Source organism: Dermacentor andersoni, chromosome 3 (genome assembly GCF_023375885.2).
Source record: "Dermacentor andersoni chromosome 3, qqDerAnde1_hic_scaffold, whole genome shotgun sequence".
Lineage (NCBI taxonomy): Eukaryota > Metazoa > Arthropoda > Arachnida > Ixodida > Ixodidae > Dermacentor > Dermacentor andersoni.
Genome location: NC_092816.1, coordinates 211,285,633 through 211,307,500, shown reverse-complemented (window position 1 = coordinate 211,307,500; position 21,868 = coordinate 211,285,633). Strand labels below are relative to the sequence as shown.

At 48.6% G+C, this 21,868-nt stretch overlaps 1 protein-coding gene across 1 annotated transcript in view; it reads left to right on the top strand.

Annotated features, from left to right (window-relative positions):
- The window catches only part of LOC140216612 (uncharacterized), a 115,351-nt gene that overhangs the window by 50,064 nt on the left and 43,419 nt on the right, over positions 1–21,868 (top strand). The window contains exons 4-5 of the mRNA XM_072286989.1: positions 6,078–6,401; positions 12,665–12,856. Of these exons, the coding sequence (XP_072143090.1) occupies positions 6,078–6,401; positions 12,665–12,856 (516 nt within the window). The remainder of the gene's footprint in view (positions 1–6,077; positions 6,402–12,664; positions 12,857–21,868) is intronic.

The following is a 21,868-nucleotide window of genomic DNA, read 5'->3' as shown; positions in this document are numbered from 1 at the left end:
AGAGTGTATCGCATGATTGAATATTCTGCACAAAGGAACACAAAACAAATCAATGTTATCCTTGATTACCTTAGCCATTATGCCGTCTGGTCCGGCCGCTTTATTCGTGGGCATGTTCGCCACAACACTTGCAACTTCATCGCTAGTAATGTTCGAGAAACTGAATTCATTATTAATACATCGAGGTATGTCGGATGTCACTGAAGCTAAGGGAGTAGGTTGCGCACTGTTCTGACCGTATGTTGTGAAGAACTGATTAAACTGGTCTGCAGTCTCTATTGACAAGTTGACAGGAACAATCTGTTTTCTTTTAGCTGTTCCCGTAACTTCTCCTACAATCTTCCATATTTGCTTTGTGTCATTTCCTTGACGATTAACCAAATTAGTATAATACAATTTCTTTGATTTTCTCATCAGCGCCACGGATTTGTTTCTGTAATACTTAAACTGTTTCAAGTAATAAGCATTTGTTCTGTTGTTTTTGAGCTTATTATAGTATGAATCCTTCTTTTTCAATACTGTGAGTATTTCCTCAGTAATCCAAGGACATATGGCATGTTTGTAGTTGCGCCGAGAAAACTTCAGTGTTGACTTAGTAATTGCATCGGAAACAGCAGATACGAAGTTAGCAAATTCTGTGTGAACGTCACTGTGACACAGATTTTCGAAATGAATAGATTCGAGCAAACGCCTGACATGCGCGTAGTCCACCCGTGAAAATACATTGGTATGGGTAGGGCAAGTACAATCGATACCCGACCGTGGCAGAAACAGAAAAGTTGAACAGTGATCAGCAATGTTTTGGTTACAAACACCAGCGCAGGCATCCATATCACGGTTACATAAGATGTGATCAATAATTGTTGCAGACTGATGTGTAATTCTAGTGGGCACATTGATAACATTCTTGAGGTTGAACGATTCCAGTAAGAAAATATAATCTGGACAGTCATCCTTTGATAAGTCGATATTGAAATCACCAACTATTGCTAACTGATTATTAAAAGACATCAGAGGAACCAGAATGGACTCCATATCAGATATGAACTGACTTGTGCACGTGTTTGGCGGACGATATACCACGCCTATTACGACGTCTGTCTTAAGGCGAATAAAAAGTGCTTCTGTGGTATTAGAGCTCAGAGAGGAATCCGAGAGCTGTTGATAATCTATGCCGTTTTTTATAAAAAGAGCAACGCCACCCCCTCGTGCGGTGCTATCTCTTGGTAAAGATAGCGTTGTGTAACCCGGTATGTACGGTATTTCTCCTTTCTTAAGCCAGGTTTCAGTTACAGCGATAAGATCATACTGGAAAGAATGTTGCGATAAATGTACAGTGAGTTGGTCTAAATTTTTATTTATGCTGCGGACATTGCAATGAAAAATGGAAAGGTTTTCGCTCTCGTGCCACTTAGCACTGATTTCCTCGACGGAAAAGGCCATGTTTCTAGACTACCTGAGCAAGATCAGCGTCACAGGTTATATGTAGAACATGCGAGGTATCTGTCTTGCGCATCAGGATCTTGCCATCTGATACCCATGCGTGTTTCCACTGTTTTTCCTTTTTGGCTTTCCGTGCTTTACCTAGCAAAATTTTGTTTGCCGGGCACAAATGTTCGTTGATGAACACGGGATTTTCGTGATCGTCAAAGCTCAGAAGTGTAGTGTTCAGCCGTTGCTTTTTCGCTGTTTTCAGAATGCTGTCTCTCACTTTCCTGGAAGCAAACTTAACAATGATGTTGGGTTCGTCCTTGTTTTTTGAGGGCACACGATGGATAGCTTCAACATCGGATTCATCGAACTTGGTGCTCAAGAGATGACAGATCGATGTCATCACTGAAATCAGATTTTCAGTGGGTGCTGGAGGGATGCCTTTGATTTCAAGGTTATTTCTTCTACTGTACTGCTGCAGTTCAGTCAATTCGTGCCTGAGAGTTTTCACTTCATTTGTGAGTCGGTTGTTTTCTTTTTTCATTTCCAGGTTTACGTTTTTCACGTCAGACAGGGTCTTTTTGAGCTCAAGAGATCTCTGTTCTAAATTCTTCGAACTTTTCATTGATAAAGCCCATTGAAGTTTTGACAGATTCCATTTCAGATTCAATCACATGCTTTATATCTTGCTTTAGTTCACTTTGCTTAGAGTTAAACTGTGCACTCAAGTCAGTCATAGCCTTTACAAGTTCTTTTATAGTTGAAGGAGGCTTATCACCCATGCTGGACACAAACACGAACGGAGCAATCCAGTAGCCTAAGATCGATGTAATCAAAGATACAGGATACACACCTGCAATGAACGAAGAAGGCGGTTAGCCTCTGCCTGGTTGCGAAGGCTGCCTGGATTGCTCCGTGAATGATGTGGGGACCGTCGTGCAGCGGTTATATAGGGGACGCCGTTGATATCGGACAGTAGTGCGCAGGTGCGGCTTGCCAGTAGAAAACGGAGGGAGGGGGACGATCCGTGGACACGTGTAGGTTCCACCAGCAGTGACGGTAGCAGCTTCGGATTCCGCTCCTCAAACGCGCATTTCTGCAATGAACGAAGAAGGCGGTTAGCCTCTGCCTGGTTGCGAAGGCTGCCTGGATTGCTCCGTGAATGATGTGGGGACCGTCGTGCAGCGGTTATATAGGGGACGCCGTTGATATCGGACAGTAGTGCGCAGGTGCGGCTTGCCAGTAGAAAACGGAGGGAGGGGGACGATCCGTGGACACGTGTAGGTTCCACCAGCAGTGACGGTAGCAGCTTCGGATTCCGCTCCTCAAACGCGCATTTCTGCAATGAACGAAGAAGGCGGTTAGCCTCTGCCTGGTTGCGAAGGCTGCCTGGATTGCTCCGTGAATGATGTGGGGACCGTCGTGCAGCGGTTATATAGGGGACGCCGTTGATATCGGACAGTAGTGCGCAGGTGCGGCTTGCCAGTAGAAAACGGAGGGAGGGGGACGATCCGTGGACACGTGTAGGTTCCACCAGCAGTGACGGTAGCAGCTTCGGATTCCGCTCCTCAAACGCGCATTTCTGCAATGAACGAAGAAGGCGGTTAGCCTCTGCCTGGTTGCGAAGGCTGCCTGGATTGCTCCGTGAATGATGTGGGGATCGTCGTGCAGCGGTTATATAGGGGACGCCGTTGATATCGGACAGTAGTGCGCAGGTGCGGCTTGCCAGTAGAAAACGGAGGGAGGGGGACGATCCGTGGACACGTGTAGGTTCCACCAGCAGTGACGGTAGCAGCTTCGGATTCCGCTCCTCAAACGCGCATTTCTGCAATGAACGAAGAAGGCGGTTAGCCTCTGCCTGGTTGCGAAGGCTGCCTGGATTGCTCCGTGAATGATGTGGGGACCGTCGTGCAGCGGTTATATAGGGGACGCCGTTGATATCGGACAGTAGTGCGCAGGTGCGGCTTGCCAGTAGAAAACGGAGGGAGGGGGACGATCCGTGGACACGTGTAGGTTCCACCAGCAGTGACGGTAGCAGCTTCGGATTCCGCTCCTCAAACGCGCATTTCTGCAATGAACGAAGAAGGCGGTTAGCCTCTGCCTGGTTGCGAAGGCTGCCTGGATTGCTCCGTGAATGATGTGGGGATCGTCGTGCAGCGGTTATATAGGGGACGCCGTTGATATCGGACAGTAGTGCGCAGGTGCGGCTTGCCAGTAGAAAACGGAGGGAGGGGGACGATCCGTGGACACGTGTAGGTTCCACCAGCAGTGACGGTAGCAGCTTCGGATTCCGCTCCTCAAACGCGCATTTCTGCAATGAACGAAGAAGGCGGTTAGCCTCTGCCTGGTTGCGAAGGCTGCCTGGATTGCTCCGTGAATGATGTGGGGATCGTCGTGCAGCGGTTATATAGGGGACGCCGTTGATATCGGACAGTAGTGCGCAGGTGCGGCTTGCCAGTAGAAAACGGAGGGAGGGGGACGATCCGTGGACACGTGTAGGTTCCACCAGCAGTGACGGTAGCAGCTTCGGATTCCGCTCCTCAAACGCGCATTTCTGCAATGAACGAAGAAGGCGGTTAGCCTCTGCCTGGTTGCGAAGGCTGCCTGGATTGCTCCGTGAATGATGTGGGGACCGTCGTGCAGCGGTTATATAGGGGACGCCGTTGATATCGGACAGTAGTGCGCAGGTGCGGCTTGCCAGTAGAAAACGGAGGGAGGGGGACGATCCGTGGACACGTGTAGGTTCCACCAGCAGTGACGGTAGCAGCTTCGGATTCCGCTCCTCAAACGCGCATTTCTGCAATGAACGAAGAAGGCGGTTAGCCTCTGCCTGGTTGCGAAGGCTGCCTGGATTGCTCCGTGAATGATGTGGGGACCGTCGTGCAGCGGTTATATAGGGGACGCCGTTGATATCGGACAGTAGTGCGCAGGTGCGGCTTGCCAGTAGAAAACGGAGGGAGGGGGACGATCCGTGGACACGTGTAGGTTCCACCAGCAGTGACGGTAGCAGCTTCGGATTCCGCTCCTCAAACGCGCATTTCTGCAATGAACGAAGAAGGCGGTTAGCCTCTGCCTGGTTGCGAAGGCTGCCTGGATTGCTCCGTGAATGATGTGGGGACCGTCGTGCAGCGGTTATATAGGGGACGCCGTTGATATCGGACAGTAGTGCGCAGGTGCGGCTTGCCAGTAGAAAACGGAGGGAGGGGGACGATCCGTGGACACGTGTAGGTTCCACCAGCAGTGACGGTAGCAGCTTCGGATTCCGCTCCTCAAACGCGCATTTCTGCAATGAACGAAGAAGGCGGTTAGCCTCTGCCTGGTTGCGAAGGCTGCCTGGATTGCTCCGTGAATGATGTGGGGATCGTCGTGCAGCGGTTATATAGGGGACGCCGTTGATATCGGACAGTAGTGCGCAGGTGCGGCTTGCCAGTAGAAAACGGAGGGAGGGGGACGATCCGTGGACACGTGTAGGTTCCACCAGCAGTGACGGTAGCAGCTTCGGATTCCGCTCCTCAAACGCGCATTTCTGCAATGAACGAAGAAGGCGGTTAGCCTCTGCCTGGTTGCGAAGGCTGCCTGGATTGCTCCGTGAATGATGTGGGGATCGTCGTGCAGCGGTTATATAGGGGACGCCGTTGATATCGGACAGTAGTGCGCAGGTGCGGCTTGCCAGTAGAAAACGGAGGGAGGGGGACGATCCGTGGACACGTGTAGGTTCCACCAGCAGTGACGGTAGCAGCTTCGGATTCCGCTCCTCAAACGCGCATTTCTGCAATGAACGAAGAAGGCGGTTAGCCTCTGCCTGGTTGCGAAGGCTGCCTGGATTGCTCCGTGAATGATGTGGGGACCGTCGTGCAGCGGTTATATAGGGGACGCCGTTGATATCGGACAGTAGTGCGCAGGTGCGGCTTGCCAGTAGAAAACGGAGGGAGGGGGACGATCCGTGGACACGTGTAGGTTCCACCAGCAGTGACGGGAGCAGCTTCGGATTCCGCTCCTCAAACGCGCATTTCTGCAATGAACGAAGAAGGCGGTTAGCCTCTGCCTGGTTGCGAAGGCTGCCTGGATTGCTCCGTGAATGATGTGGGGATCGTCGTGCAGCGGTTATATAGGGGACGCCGTTGATATCGGACAGTAGTGCGCAGGTGCGGCTTGCCAGTAGAAAACGGAGGGAGGGGGACGATCCGTGGACACGTGTAGGTTCCACCAGCAGTGACGGTAGCAGCTTCGGATTCCGCTCCTCAAACGCGCATTTCTGCAATGAACGAAGAAGGCGGTTAGCCTCTGCCTGGTTGCGAAGGCTGCCTGGATTGCTCCGTGAATGAATCTGTAGCACCACTCCTGTACCCAGTGAAGCCGGACTGTAGTGCGGGGCCTTTTATAATTTCGGCTAGAGCTGCTGTTCTTGTCGATGGGGATGTCCCAGTTTGCCAGAGAAAAGTGCTTCCAAAGGCATCGGTGATCGGCGAGGGGCGGACACCTTTAGGCGCAAGCAGGCAGGCGGTGGGGCACTGGCACAACTGCCGCCATGGCCAAGGAATCCCACGAACCAATCCACGGCCTGCATGAAGTTGAAGGAACGAATGTCAGCCATGTTGGCTGTAACCCCACTCGTGTGCCCACAGCTTCAATTCTTCTCTACGCAGGGCGTGTACCTGGACTGGGACTACCCGGGCGACGCTTGCGGGAGCCCAAATGACACCGAGAATTTGATTGCCTTCGTGGCCGACCTGGTTTCTCTGAACTTGTCCGTAATTCTTGCCGTACCACCGAAGCTAGCGCTGATTTCGAGGTATAGCCTGCCTCGTGTGATGCCGCTGGTCGAGTACGTAGTGGTGAAGACGCACACGTTGCGCCTCAGCAGTGCCGTCTACTGCAGCGGGGCCCGCCAGTATGCAGCCCGCATCTTCAACGGCGTCCGCAATTTGTTGCTGCCGCAGGTGCACCACAAGCTTGCCTACTCTATATCGGTGAGTGCTTGCTCAGGTGGTGAGAGGGTACTGGGAATATTTCGATGTTCTTCGCCTAGCGCAATAAATTTACATTGGTAGCGTTGCTTTGTGGCCATCATACTGCATACACACACGTTTAACGGGTCAGCATGCCCAACTTGTATGCGTTTTGAGTCTTAAATGATTAACATCCATGAGGGTTATGCAACTAGTATATTTTAACAACTGAGGCATGGTAAATCTATCTTTTTGAGCCCTTTACGACGATACAATGGCCTAAGTTATCTGATAGGTGTAGCAATAAATATTTAAATGCGCATTGTCACAATGCCTTCGGGGCCGTTCCGTCATGGCCGTTCCAACTTTGTCATCCGATCATTGTCACGCAGTCGTCATCCCGCCATTGTCTTGGTACATTCATTGTAATGATATTGTCGTTACACTATAGTCAGTACTCTAGAATCTTCGTCCTATTGTCGTCTTGCTATCGTGCTCATAATGTCTTCATTGTTGCCTTGACATCATTCCTCCGTCATTTCATCGCTGTGACTTCGTCATCACCTTACAAGTGCCGTCATGGCGTTGTGCTCATGGCCGACCCCGGCTTGCAAGTGCCTTAGCAAAGTGGGACGATCTCTAAGGCAGTGTGTGGCACAAATAGCCGAAGCTGTGGTGATTTCAGAATGTCCGCTACAGATTATAAAGAAAGGTGCCTTCGGTAACTGGATGCGTCGCTACACTCTCTACAAGGTAGTTGCAATTACCTTGGAGGTCATCATGAAATTAATTCTGCAGAAATATTTGTCACGTGCTTCTAGCTGGCCATTGCGCACTGTTATACGGCCTACTCTAGTGGTTCCCGCGTTAGAACTATTTGTCAGTGATGCTGGCGAGCAAGCGCGCAAGCTCCGCGACTAAATTTCGACACCGTCATGAAGTTACCTCCTGCAGCAGTGAACATATAGAACACTCCTTCAGCTTAGCGCAACATTCTGAACTGCTGGCGCAATAGTAGGAGCCTCATTCATACCAACAGTGAAAAAGGCAATGGAGCATCACAAAAAACCATGTTGGAAAGAGTGAAGAATAAGTGCCATAACCATAAAAATGATGATAAAAGGGATAATCTTTAGCGTTGGCAAAACGAACGAATTCGCATCAACCAAGGAACACTCGAAATGTCGTTTAGGTCTATCCACTAGAAGACTGACCTCTTCCCTCGCTGTCACAACTAACCCTTTCTTTTAAATAAATTGGCTTCCTTACTTTTCTTCTGTCAACGGGTTTATTTTTATTTTCCATTGGTCTATTGGTCATTGGTTTATTTTTATTTTCCATTGTGTAAACGCTTCGAGAACAGGTGGTGCATTTAAAGATCCATTCAGAAAAAAACATGCACAGGCACCTACCGTCCATAAATAACAACCACAGATATTAAGAAGCAACTAGAGAATCTGGTTTATTCCAATCTCCCGGATCATTACTAATAACCCCGTAATAACAGAGAGCTTTAGCACTGACATGCTACCGTACGGTAAGTGCGGCAACGCCCTACCGGTCGAGGACTACACATCGCGTACTTTACCGTAGTGCATACAGCACGCTAAGGAATAGTAGCATTCGGCTCGCACCGTGTTTTACGAGCCGAGCCGTGGTTAGACAAAGGCACGAGTTAACTTTATTTCAATTCGTGCGACGGGACGAAGTGGCAGCAAGTATGACTGCCCTCCTCACTGGAAGGTGAACTTGAGCTGTGCTGAACTGAACATGTGGCCGAGCCCTTTGTAACAGGCGAGTGATATACTCAGGCCGAATGAGAAAGAAAGAATATTGAGGAGAGCGAAAGTCATCTAAAAGAAAAAGAAATGAAAAAATAAAACGTGGTAAAAGAAAAAAACACTTCGGGTTGGTGGCGCCATCTAATGACGCAGACTTCACTTAGAGGGGACGCTGATTTTTTTACTACAGCAATTGACAACTTGTCTGCTGGTATAGAGTGTCGGCCATGGTGCAATATAAAACAACCAGTCCTTTTTTTCAGGCAAAGCTTGTATTGGCTCACAAGTTTTGGTGACGATATAGTCACGCGAAGAACTTGGAGGATGATTAAGCTTCGCCTTCAAGAGTGGAACGCCATAGCGTTATTCCACCCCGTTCGCACCGCCCACTCATTACCTCGGCATGCTCTTGTGTCACACAAAGACGAAACGTGAGCCTGAGCAAGCGCAAGGAACCGAAGAACTCGGTGTCTCAGAGGAAGAAACGATCTACGCGAGCCAAACGGCGTGATCGGCACGGACAGCCGGGCCGCGCCGCGCCATGAAGGCGGACGCGATCATGGGGCTGACGCCTCGATGGGATCGTCGTCTATCTCGCTTGGGAGCACCACGCGGACAAAACTCTTCGCCTGTAGCATGGCACACATCGCAAGGGACACTTTCTCACCAGACGTGCTACGGTGCAGCGATCACATCAGAAGCGTCCCGCATCGAACGCTGCACCTAGGAATCTCGCTGTGAGCGGAAAGAGGAGCCGCGTCGCCTAAGCACGAGTGTTCGAGTGACATACGCTCGAATTTGGAAGGGGAGAGAGCGAGAAAACTTATTCAACGCAAGGGTATTCGGGCATCCTCGCACCGGTCCCCGCACGGCCCCCATGCACTTAAACGAGACGAAGGGTAGAAGCGGGTGAGTGGCGCGCCATCTGTCGGGGTGGCGCCCTACATTGCGAGGAGGGGGTCTTCTGTGTTTGCCGCAAGGTGGCTCTGCGTGTGTAGCAAGCGCAGAAGAAATGTAGCGATTACGTACTTCGCTACGGGTTTAGCTGGGACTTCTGTAATTTACATGCTCATAATTACCGATATACACCGCAGTAGAACTTTCTACGGCACATTTATAAGGCAACACCGCATTCACTAGAGGCGCTTTTGTCCTGTTTTGAACCATCGAACGCATGGCTGAGTGGTAGCGTCTCCGTCTCAAACGCCGGAGTCCCTGGTTCAATTCCCACCCAGCCCATATTGCAAGTTGTTTTTATTTATGAATTGCCTTCCGGCATTTTTTGCTCACGGCCAATGCCGCCGACGCCGACGATACCGGCTTTTCTGCGACACGAGCTCCTTAACGCTGTTGCGTTAAAACCCAGTTGCTCCCAGAGCAGAACGCTTTACTTGGCGGCTGAGCTAAGAAAAGACCCGACGTGGCAGAACGGAGCGGAGATGGCTGAGGGCTCCATCATCAGTGACTGGGCAATGGAGTTGTACACCGAAACCGAGCTAGCGGCCATCCTGGAGAGCCATCCTTGGGAGGACGAGGCTTGTTCCTGCAACCCTATGAGGGTTAGTCTTGGGCTGGATACCTCGTGCCTCAGCATTTGGGTGACTCTCTGGCATCACCGAATATAGAGAGCGAAGTACAGGCATTGGCGACCCAAAAAGGCGTTCTTTGTGGGATTGAGGCTGGTTTCAGGAGCCCCAACAATGTAAAGGAGGCGCTGAAAAGCTTCCTCGTATCACCGCACTTGAGCGACGTTCCAGAATCGCCAAATCCAGTGAATGCCATGACGGTCAGGCAGGGCAGGAACCCGATGCTTGAGTGTTCTAGTGTGACACTATCGGTGAGCACCTGAAAGCGAAAAATTGATTCATGTGGCGGTGGATTAAAAGAGCAAAGTATTAGCTGCATGTAAAACTCGCTAAAGACGCCACATCACCGCGCGTGAGGCAGAGGGACAGGCCATCGCGCAGAGCCAAAAAGGCTTGATAACGGTTGATAACGACAGGAGAGAGCGCGTCTCTGCTAGTAAGGGTGCGGCCGAGATGTCCAACTTGGCTGAGACACGCACATCGAAACCGGGCCAGTCGAATAGTAACTTAGCGGGAGTTCATCTCGAGAGAGAGAGAAAAAGTGGAGAATCGGTATTCCCGCGTTTACGGCCTCCCCCTCCGGGACGAGACAGCAAGCCGCGAGCACATGGAGTGACCGTTGACGCCATAGGGCAAGCTAGGTCTTGCATCCCGTGGGCTCGGCGTGGTCCAAAAGCTGTCAGCCGGCGACCCTTTCGAAGGCGCATTAAGAAAGAGTAATTTTAGAATTGCTCACTTGTATAAGATTTTTTGTAGTTTTTTTTGTAATCAGACGCAGTGCATTTTTTTTTAAATATTAGGAACGTATTAATTTTCATTTTAATAGTTTCGCGTTAGGAAAGCAACCTTTTCAAAGCTTTTTTTCGGGAAGATAGTGTTGCTTTTGTTTTTATTTTAGGTTCATAAACTACTGTGTGAAGTAATTTACTTTAGACAAAAGCGGCCAACAGACCCCAGTACATTTCGCATTCAAGGCGCTGGTACTGGCAGGTGGCACTGACCGAGCGAGCAACTCAGCACGTGGCACTGATCCCTTTGATCATTTCAATAGCTGTGACGAATCCCGTGGTTCAAAAGGTCGCCCTTTTCTTTCGTTTTGGCGGCTTGTGAATCACGAGCTACGTGGAAATTTTAGTTCGGAGGGCGGAGATGAGGACACGGGACACGTTGCCGGGGGAGGAATCCAGATCTTCGGATTTCAACCTCGCCGTACCATGACCAAACTGACAGCGGTCTTCGGGCCGTTTTGATGCGGAGGGACAAAGGTGGCTTAAAGTAGCCGACTCATGAGCTGTGTCGTTTGTTTGGTGTTCATGCCTCGATAAGGAACATAAATTGTCTTTTTTTGTCTTTTGTGGTCTAAACGATCTCCATCAGTTTATCGTCTGCCTCAGAGCTGCGTGAGTGGCGCTTTCTTTGAGACACGAAAGAAACGAAAGTGACCAAAACGTTAGTCACACTATCATTGGAATATTGTTCAGGGTCTGAAATTTAAGTTACTAATTATTTGGTGAGGTTTCTTGTCGCGGTGGTCCTCTTTGGCTGCCTTTCTGGCGCTCACTGGTTCTGAACTCAGGATTAATTAAGGGAGAGGGTATGATTACTTAGCATATCTCGGAGGGGGTTTGGACGCTTGTCCTATCGCTGCTAGGGCGCTGGTCGGATTTGATCGCTAAAATACCAGTTCCGAGCCTACGACCTGCAGCCAACGCTCCCTCCTAAACGACCATTGGACGTGATCTTCCCAGCGAGCCCGGGACTTCGAGCCGGAGCTGCGCCTGCTGAGCGGCCAAGGCCTCTTCAAGGGGCATCGTAGAGCTGCCCCCTTTCGAGCCCTCTTCCTGGCGGTTGTTGTGATCGGCCGTTCGCCCCGCGACAACCTCCAGTCACGGTTTGCGCGACTATGGGGAACGGGCCGACGGCTTCGTCAACATTGTTCTCAAAACAGATGATTTATGAACAGCGTGGGAGTACCTCGTTCAGAGGTGGTTTGTACAATTAGCCTGATACAGACATGACCTGTCAGCCACACATTGGCATGTCCATCCCGGAGACGCGGTCAGTGCAATGATATGGTCATCACCTGTCAGATTACGACCGGAGTCAGCGTACGTTCCGCTCCTTTCCCTGTTTGTGGCCTTAGATATGCATGCGTTTCCGACCAAGTTCCATTTTTAGGAAAAGGGCAACCGACCTCCGGATTGGTGTGACCTGATGTCATCGTACTCCTGACGCCGGATTGGGGAAGTTACTGAACAATGATCACGCAAGGCATAAGAGGAACAACGGATGGCAGGAGTGATCGGCGACTACAACTTCATCATCAACTTTTCTGTGTTACTTGGCATTTTCTTGTACATATGTGAATATAAACGAGTATTTCAAACGTCCTCAATATCGGACCAAGACTTCACTTGCCCCTCTACGAAGAAAGAGGATCCCACGTCTTCGAACCCCCAGTCGCAACAGGACGTGAGCCTAAAGACAACCCTGAACGCGGCAACAGCAGTGACAGGTGCTGTGTGCCTTGACTCACAAATAGTCAGTATGGACCTCTTTACTTTGATCCTTTACTCAGATCGTTTCCGCAAGGTTAACATGTGGAGATGAAAAGCCCAGGCTGGGTTATGTTATATTAAGAACAAGATATTGTGGTAGTCAGGCTAGATGGTAATAATTTAATTTACTAATGGCTAGAACGGGCGCAAACCCTCTCCGGACTCTTGGCCACTGCACGAAATGCTCGTGTTCGATCTTGTTGCGCACATTCACTCTTCTGTGCCTCGTATATAACGTAAATAAATGTTTTCAAGCATATCTGAAGTAGAAGTTAGCACGGAGGAATGCCCTTGCCCTTGTTGTGCTTCCATAATTGCAAAGCCCCCTTTCAGCTGCGACAAGTGTTTGATCTGCACAGGTCGCTCCTGACACATTTACGGCGCGGGATGCAGTCATGGGTGCTGTGAGCCTGGGTCCATCGATGTGGGAGCACTACACCAAGAAACCCGACAAGACGCACTACGCAGCCATTTGCTTCATGAACGTCACGCGCTTCCCTGAACACCCGGAGTGTGCCCTAGTGTCCCAAGGGAGCGACACGTACTTCAAGGTTTGTAAAAAAATTAAATTAGGGCGTTTTACGTGCCAAAACCACTTTTTTGATTTTGAGGCACGCTGTAGTCGGAGACTCCGGAAATTTCAGCCACCTGGGGATCTTTAACATGCACTTAATCTAAGTGCACGAGTTTTTAAGGCGAAAGCCTCTCCAGGCTAATGGTTAAGTTTGTGTCGGCATACCTGACCACCGGAGTGTCCGCCGAAGCGTCATGATGCTATATGAAGACAGATTAAAGAATGAAAATGTTTGATAGCGACAGTTGGGTGAATGATAACGTTATTGTAGATTGGTAGAGGTTAATAATTATTAGTAATGAATAATAATGACTACTAATGGCTGCGAAGTGACCAATACGTCTATCGACGGCTTGTAGTAACCACAAGTGATTACAAATGACTAAAATGCTTAGTAATGACCTGTAATGACTAATAATCACTGAGATGGCTTGTAATTAGTAATATTGACTACGAAGTGAGAAATATGTCTAAAGACGAATTGTAACCACTACAATTGATTAGAAATTGCTAAAATTCCTTAGTAATGGCCAGTAATGACTAATAATGACTGAAGTGACTTGTAATGACTACTAATGACCAGCAAATCACCAATATATCTAACGACGAATGGTACCGCCTACAATTGATTAGAAATGACTAAAAACCCTTCGCAATGACTAGTAATGACCAATAATTACTGAAATGACTTGTAATGACTGCTAATGGCTATGATATGACCAACATGTCTAACGACGGCTTGTAATGACCACAATTAATTACAGGAGATGAAATATGCTTAGTAGTGAGCAGCAATTACTAAAAACGGAAGAGAAACAGGAAAGGCAGAGACAAAGACGTGAACGATAAGAGGAGGAAGAGTTGGCTTTCACCATTCACCTCTTGAGTGAGATTTAAGAGAACCTGTAACTTTTTCGCATTTCATCTCCATTGAAATCCGGCCGTCGTGGCCGCGATTCGATCCCTTGACCTCAGGCTTAGCAGCCCAACACCATAGGCACTAAGCAACCACGGTGGGTTGTACGAGGTTTATATGTGTGCGCTTGAGTTTAAGCAGCTAACAACAATACCCGTCCTTGAGATATGGCGCGCCAGCTACTTACTATGCATATAAATAACGTTTATTTTTTTTTTCCTGTGACAAGCTCATGTCGTGGTTCCGATATATGCTGGCCATACCAGAATTTCAGGAGCCTCTCTTCCACCAGGCGAGGTTTTTTGAAACAAGACTAAGGTGGTCGAAGAGTTAGATTTTTGGAGGAAGAATAAGAATAAAATTAATGTTAACACAGATAAATCCAAAGCAATAATATTTAATGCTAGAAATAGGTAAATTAGCTGCTTGATATACCATCAATTTTTGTTCTTCGGAAATTGAAACTGTTAAACTTGTTAGGGTCCTTGGTGCTTGCTTCTCTGAAACGTTCACGTGGCAAAGTCATTTTTGTGGCCGTAACGTACACAGCAAGAGGCAAAGCGACATACGAGCTGTTTATCGGGCAAGATAGGCCCTATCAGATCAATACTGCCTTCCCGGTACATTAAGGCAAAGCGCTTGCTCACTTTGAAGTTCATCCGAAATTCAGGTGTAACCGTCTACGCACTTAGGAGGAGGGCAAGCGGCGACAAGTTCTCACTAGGTCCTCTTTCCTGGAAAAGCAACATGAGTTGCATTTGAACGCAGGACAGCAGTTCTTTTGCACATCAAGACAACTCATGCGAAGTAGATGAAACAAGGACATTTATAAACGCATACACATATGTACAATAAGACATTAGCAATTATCAAAACTATTATAGGTGGCAGAAATGACATTTGGGAGGGTATAAACATGTGAGCCACGAAAACCCTGCGCATTTTCTGAGGATAATCATCTATGGGGCGCTTGTTATTGGTTTTCTAAGAATTTGTTTCAATCTACAATCTCTTATCAGTTCTTCAAAGCGTTTGTTATTGTTTAGAAATCTAATATGCCCTAAATGATTGTTTGGTGACCATAATTAGTCCTTACATTATTATCTTTGAAAGGAGACTATCGACGCTTATATGGAAAATTTGGCGTGCTATCGGACATCCTGTCCGTAATGTGAAAAAGGTGAGGTTGAGGCAGAGCTAACCTCAGAGTGATTAGTTCATATGTGATTATTATGCCAAGCTTTCCCAGCACTGTTCAGTGCTTTCCCTATAATCACTATTCCAACTTACTTCGATCGCCCTTTTTTGAAGCATAAGACGTGCGTTTAGATTTGCGTGGTTCTTGTTACCACGAACAGGCTGTATAGGGCAGGTGAAGTTCTATTAAAAATATAGTTGTTTCTTGAGCCACGATGGTAAGAAACCTCTAAATTTTTTAGTCGCACCTATTCTGCATGACACTTTAGCATGTATGTAATTTACGTGGTCTGTCCATATTAACCGCTCCTTTAATATAATGCAGAGGAAATGCAAGAGCTCACTCGCGTTGAAGAGTGCTGTGGAAGAATGTAGGCGCATCTTTGTCTACGGCCCTATTTTTCGCTGGACAGAATCAATAATTTGTTTTATTGGCATCATGTTCTAATGTATTGCCATGTAGCGATTTTGATAATTTCCCTAACCACAATATTTAATTCCATTGCTATTTCATGCAGGCTAGAACCAGTTATGAGCACATTCGTTTAGTCTGGATAGATTGTATTAACGGTTACGAGAATATTGACAATGGTACTAATGCAAAGTGTAAGAAATATACCTCTAGTTCTTTAAAACTTCTTAAATATAATACAATAATCTTAAACGCTTAAAATCCAATCGATTTCAGTATAAAGAAAAGGCGGAACATCGAATGAACACAATTCTGAGTTTTTGCGTGCGAAAACTTCGATTTCATTATGAGGCACACCGTAATCGCGGACTACGGATTAATTTCGACTACCAGGGAATCTTTAACGTGCACCCAAAGTACGGGAGAAGGTCGCTTTTGCATCACGTCTCCATTGAAATGCAACCACCACGGCCAGGATTGGATCTCGCGACCTCGTGCTTAGCAGCGTAACACCATAGCCGCAAAGCCGCCCCGGCCGTTGTAGAATCAATAGCAATAGCAAATTATTAGGCAGCTCTACGAAGTAAGCATACCAGTTTTTATTGGCCGCATACACTTGCCAACATTCGCTTACTAGAAAATTAGCAAGCATGCTGTCACGCGCGCACAGGCGCATATGAACACACCTCACTCGATTACCGTGGACAATCGCTGTCAAAATGCTCGAGTGAGGGAGCGCAGCAGCAGTATGAGCGTGCGAGTTGAGCTTCGGGCTTCCTCACGCTTCAACGCGAACTAAGCGGTGAGAAAATAGCGCACATGATGCTATCAAACCAAAGCGCACCTACACTCTCTCACGATCGTAGATCGCTTTCGCTTTCGTAGGCCGCCGTCAGCTGCGCTATAGGCAGCCGCCGCCGGAGTAGAATACCCCCACTCCGCCGGTGCCTGGCGCGCGATATAAGACAGCGCGCTTCCTCCCCGCCTTTCAGATTGCGCGCGAGAGCTTGAGAGAGAGAGAGAGAGAGAGAGAGAGAGAGAGAGGGCTCTTTATTAGAAAAACAGAGAATTTTGCCGGCGCGTATACAACCGCTGGCATGCTACTTTATATAGGGATGGGGAATGGGATTAAAAGATTCCAGAAAAGAGCGCGAGAAAAAGAGGATAAAAGTAAATATGAAATGTCCGAGTGGACCTGATACTAATATTTACTAATGACATGGCGGGTAAATTTAGGCTTTTGTATAGGAAGTGCGCAATATTTAAAGCTTTCCCATTAGACCAATTTCTGTCAGGTATTTGAACAATAAATCCAACACCCGTGGCTGTGTTGAAGGGCCGGGCATTGGACCTAAGATGCTCGGTAACGTTAACGGTTCGTGGCAAATCATGTCCATTAGGTTCTCAAAAAATTGTCTCTCGTCGCGGTACGCGGGGAATTCTAGTAATATGTGCTGAATTGTCTCTAAATTGCCACAGTTATCACAGTATGGGTTAGTGGTAAGTCCTATGCCGTAGAGATAATTGTTCGTGTATGCCACGTTCAGTCGAAGACGATGGTACAATGTCTCTAAGTGTTGTGGCGATGCGCGACTCTCACGCGCCCCCTGATATGTTTTTCCCGCATAGCCCCCGTCTCCGTGCGGCTGCGCCGCGTAGCCCGCGGCGGTCGGAGTGGTACAAGCGCGGTGCGAGAGATGGCGCGAGTGTTGCGCTGCGGCGGGGTTACTTGGGCGCAAGGGAGAACACGTTCGCTCTTGGGTCGAGATCGTCAAGCGGCGCGGACGTCCCGCGCGGGCGCCCATCCATGCTTCTGCGAGTCTGTCTCGCGTGGCCGCCATCGAACGCGCCACCGTTCGCATGACCGTACGCGCGAACGACCAGGCGTTGGGATCCAGCATGGGGCGGACATATTCGCTCGCTATGCGGTCGCGGTGAGTCGGACTTCTAGATTTGTCGCGTGCTGTTAAGAATGGCGAGCTGCAAGGAAAAATTGCCACCCAATTACGACTGGGGGACAAGGCGCGCATCCCCCACTCTCCGTCGCTGCAGCTAGACTGCGTTCGAAGAAGCGGGCTTTGTGCTGAAAACCACCTCCATCCACGAGCCCCATCTCCGTTGTGACGAAACGGGTTCGACGGACGAACTATTGTGCCCGAGGTCCCCAGCGCGAACCTGATTTCCCTACGCATGAGCAAGCCGCGGCGGGACAACGAGCTACCCAGGATGTCTCCGAGCTTCCCGGAACGACTCCCCTCGGTCGTCGGCTCCAGTCCTTCGCACCTGTGTGTTTGCGTGTGTGTGTGCGTCACCTTGTCGCGGGAGGCGGCTAGTTTTGCGATGACGAAACGAACATTCTCTGCCTTGTATCGCCGAAGGACCGAGCGTTTAAAAACGTCTGTTGGGCGGAGGCTCGAAACACTTCTCTCGTGCAGTCCGGTTGGACTGACACACTTTCTCTTGAGCAGTCATGTTGGACTGACACTCTTTTTCTTAAGCAGTCATGTTAGACTGATTTCATTTCTGTAAATAAACCCATTTTCCTCGTTCTCGATGAGAAGCAGTTCTTCCCTTCATCAACGTCCTCAGCGTGTTTAAGTTGGATGACGGCATGGGCCAGCTACCTTCGAATTCATGCCGGACTCCAATCTTGGCAACGGATCTCGAGCGATGGGATTGAGCCCCCAATCCTGACAACTGGCTGACAGCAGTGAGATGGACTTTGCGACATGGTGCTGTATCTGCGGTGAGTGCTTGATTCTTGCTTTGACTCTCTAGGCTTCATTTTGAGGTTGTTCTGTTTAGAACTGTAGGGAAGCTAGATTGTTGTGTGTTAGCTAGGTTGTGTTTTCCTAGCTAGATTCAGAGAGCAGAGTCAAGGCAGTGAAGCAGCAGTCATGGGGTTAAGGACACTGCTGAGAGACGAGTTGTTGGTCGTTGGTGAGGAACTGGGCCTAGATGTACGCGAGGAAATGCTAAGATCAGAATTAATGCATATCATTTCCGAACAGGCCAGTGAGGAAGATATTGAAATGGGATTGGAACTTCTCAAAAAGAGAGAGAAAAGAGAAAGAGAAGAACGGAAAGAGAAAGAGAAGAACGGAAAAGAGAAGAACGGAACAGGGAGAGAGAGCAACGCGATAAAGATCGCGAGTTAACAAAAATGCAACTTGAACTTGAAAGCAAACGTTTGGAGTTGTCTCAAGGAAGTGAAGGCGCTCTGGGACGATCAAGTGGGGCAGAATCGTACCGCACGGACAGGCTATTAAAGCCATTTGAGGTCGGGACCGACATAGGCTTGTTCCTAAGCAATTTTAAAAGGACTTGCGAGAAGATGAACTTCGGCCCGAATACATGGCCACAGCGGTTGCTGTCTATGTTGCCGTGTGAGGCGGCGGAAGTAATCGCCAGATTGAGTGCACAGGATGCATATGATTATGCAAAAGTTAAGGCGAGTCTCCTGAAGAAATACCGCCTTTCAGCCGAAGCTTTTCGGCAAAGGTTTAGGAGCACAGGCAAGAAAGATAGCGAGGGATATCCGGAGTTTGCATATAGCTTAAAGGCCAACCTAGTCGAGTGGCTTAAAAGCAGCGCGGAAGCGTACGACAGCAGAGACATGGTCATTGAATGCATGTGTCTAGAACAGTTTTACAAAACCATCCCCCAAGCTGTGAAACTGTGGGTGCAAGACAGAGGTAATGTAAACACTGTGGAAAGGGCGGCTGAATTAGCCGAAGAGTACGCAACCCGTAGAAAGTTGAACGCCGAGGAGGGAAACTGGGACGGTCGAAATGGACCGCGGAAACCATTTCCGTTCAAAAAGGGTGCGCAGACTAGACGATCGGAGCATGTAGACATGGCGGAAAAGCCCGCAGAAAAGAGCGAGGAGAAACTTAACAGAGAAACCGCACAAAAAGAACAGAAAAGAAAATTCGAATCTTTTAGACCAATGCGCTGTTACAAATGCCACAAACTGGGACATATAGCTGTAAACTGCGAGAAGTCTAGCGTAGTTTTCTCCTACGTGGAGGAAAAGGATGAGAATATGGAACATTTAAGTCCATATCTTCACGACCTGCAAGTTAATGGAAAACCATGCCGAGTGCTAGGAGACAGTGCCGCCACGATGGACATTGTCCATCCGTCTTACGTGACGGTAGATAACTTCACCAGAGAAGTGGCATGGATAAAACAGGTTGTAGAAGAACACAGCGTGTGTCTGCCCATGGCCAAAGTCAAAATCAATGGACCATTCGGGGAGCTAGAGACTCAGGCTGCAGTTTCCAAATCTTTGTCACTGCAGTATCCTTACATCTTTTCGAATCGTTCGAATCAGTTACTGTGTGACAAAGGGCTCAAACTGGGAGAGGGCATAGTACAAGCATTGACCCGAGGCCAAGCTCGTAAGATCGCGGCGCTTTCGGTGGAAAATGCACACGCTCCTCCAGCGGAAGCAGAAAAGGGGACAACTTCAATACCCGAATCCGAGCTAGGCCCGAGGGACAAAAGAACAGTTGACGAGAGCCTGCCAGCTGACCAGCTCAATGAGGGCGTAGCACTTGAGTGTCAAAGTTCTAGCCTGCAGGAAGAGCAAGCTGACGCACTCACAAGCGAGACAGGGTCGTTATTATCACCGGCCTCAAAGAACTTTGATCAGCTCTTACGTGTGGATAAAGAGTCACTGGCAGCTGAGCAAAAGAATGATGAGAGCTTAGCTAAATTACATGACACAGCTAAAGAAGGCATTGCTAGGCGCAATGTGACGATACATGAGAGAGGAGGTTTGTTGTATCGGCACTACAGAGATCGAAAGGGTAGGATTTTAGACCATTTAGTCGTACCTACTAAGTATAGGGAGGACCTTTTGAGTCTCTGTCATGGAAATGGGTGGTCCGGCCACCTAGGCATAAATAAATCAAAGGAAAGATTGCTTATGGAATACTACTGGCCTGGCTGTTTCAAAGACGTAGAAAACTTTGTAAGATCATGCGACGCCTGCCAGCGTTCGGGTAAACCAGGAGAGACATGGAAAGCTCCACTGAAGGTAGTGCCCTTAATAACAGAGCCTTTCAGACGACTTGTAATAGACACGGTAGGGCCTCTTCCAAAAACAAAATCGGGCTACAGGTACTTGTTTACCATGCTGTGTCCGGCTACCAAGTTTCCAGAAGCAATCCCTTTGAAAGAGCTCAGTTCCACCGAAGTAGTAGACGCGCTTTTAACAGTGTTTGCACGAGTTGGGTTTCCTGCCGAAATTCAGGCAGATCAAGGGTCAGTATTCACGAGCGCACTGACTTCCACATTCTTGCAAAAGTGCGGGGTAAAGTTAATACACAGTTCTGTCTATCACCCTCAGTCAAACAGTGTAGAGAGGTGGCATTCGGTGCTTAAGCGAGTTTTGCGTGCGCTCTGTTACGAGCATAAGGAGGACTGGGAGAACTGTCTGCCGGCAACTTTGTTTGCTTTGCGAACGGTTCCACATGAAGCGACATGGTTCTCACCAGCAGAACTAGTGTATGGGAGGACACTCCGTTCTCCACTGAGAATGCTAAGAGAGATGTGGGAGGAAAGAGGGGAGAGTCCAACAGTGGTTGAATACGTGCTAAATTTACTGGAACGGCTAAGCGCAACCCAAGAACTAGTCGGAAAGAACATGGAAGTAGCTCAAAAGAACGCCAAATTCTATTACGACAAGAATGCGAGGCTTCGTACGTTTAACGCCGGAGACCAGGTAATGATCCTCAAACCTTCAAGAAAGAACAAGATTGAAGTTCACTGGGACGGGCCCGTTAAAGTGTTGCACAAACTTTCATATACTAACTATGCTTTGAGAATGCCCGGTCGCAGGAAGGAAGTGAGGATATATCACTGTAATTTGATGAAGCCGTATGTAGAGCGGAGCGGAGTCGTTAACTCTACCATCAAAGAGCCGGATGGCATTGGTACCAAGTTTAAGGAGTATAGGGCGACCTCCAACTCTGAAATCGGCCTAGAAGAAGTAGTCGAGCACTCGGTAAGCTCGCACGCTCTAAGACCCGAGCAGCTAGATGAGCTAAAAGAGGTGTTAGGGGAATATCTCGACAGATTCAGCGATCGGCCGGGTAGAACCGAACTGATAACGCATGAAATTGAGCTGACGTCAACCGAACCAGTAAGATCAAAGCCTTACAGGGTGTCTCCAAGACAGAGAGAGATTATGGAGGCAGAGATACAGCGCATGCTAGAGTTGGGAGTTATTGAGCCCGCTGAGAGTGACTACACGTCACCGCTAATACTGGTAGAAACCCCTAACAAGGACCCTCGTCCGTGTGTTGACTACAGGAAGTTAAAAGCCATCACTAGGGATCAGCTGTACCCGATACCCAACATTGAGGAACGAATTGAAAGAGTTAGCGCTGCTAAATACATTTCAACTATAGATCTCGTGCGGGGGTACTGGCAAGTTCCCCTTTCAGAAAGTGCCA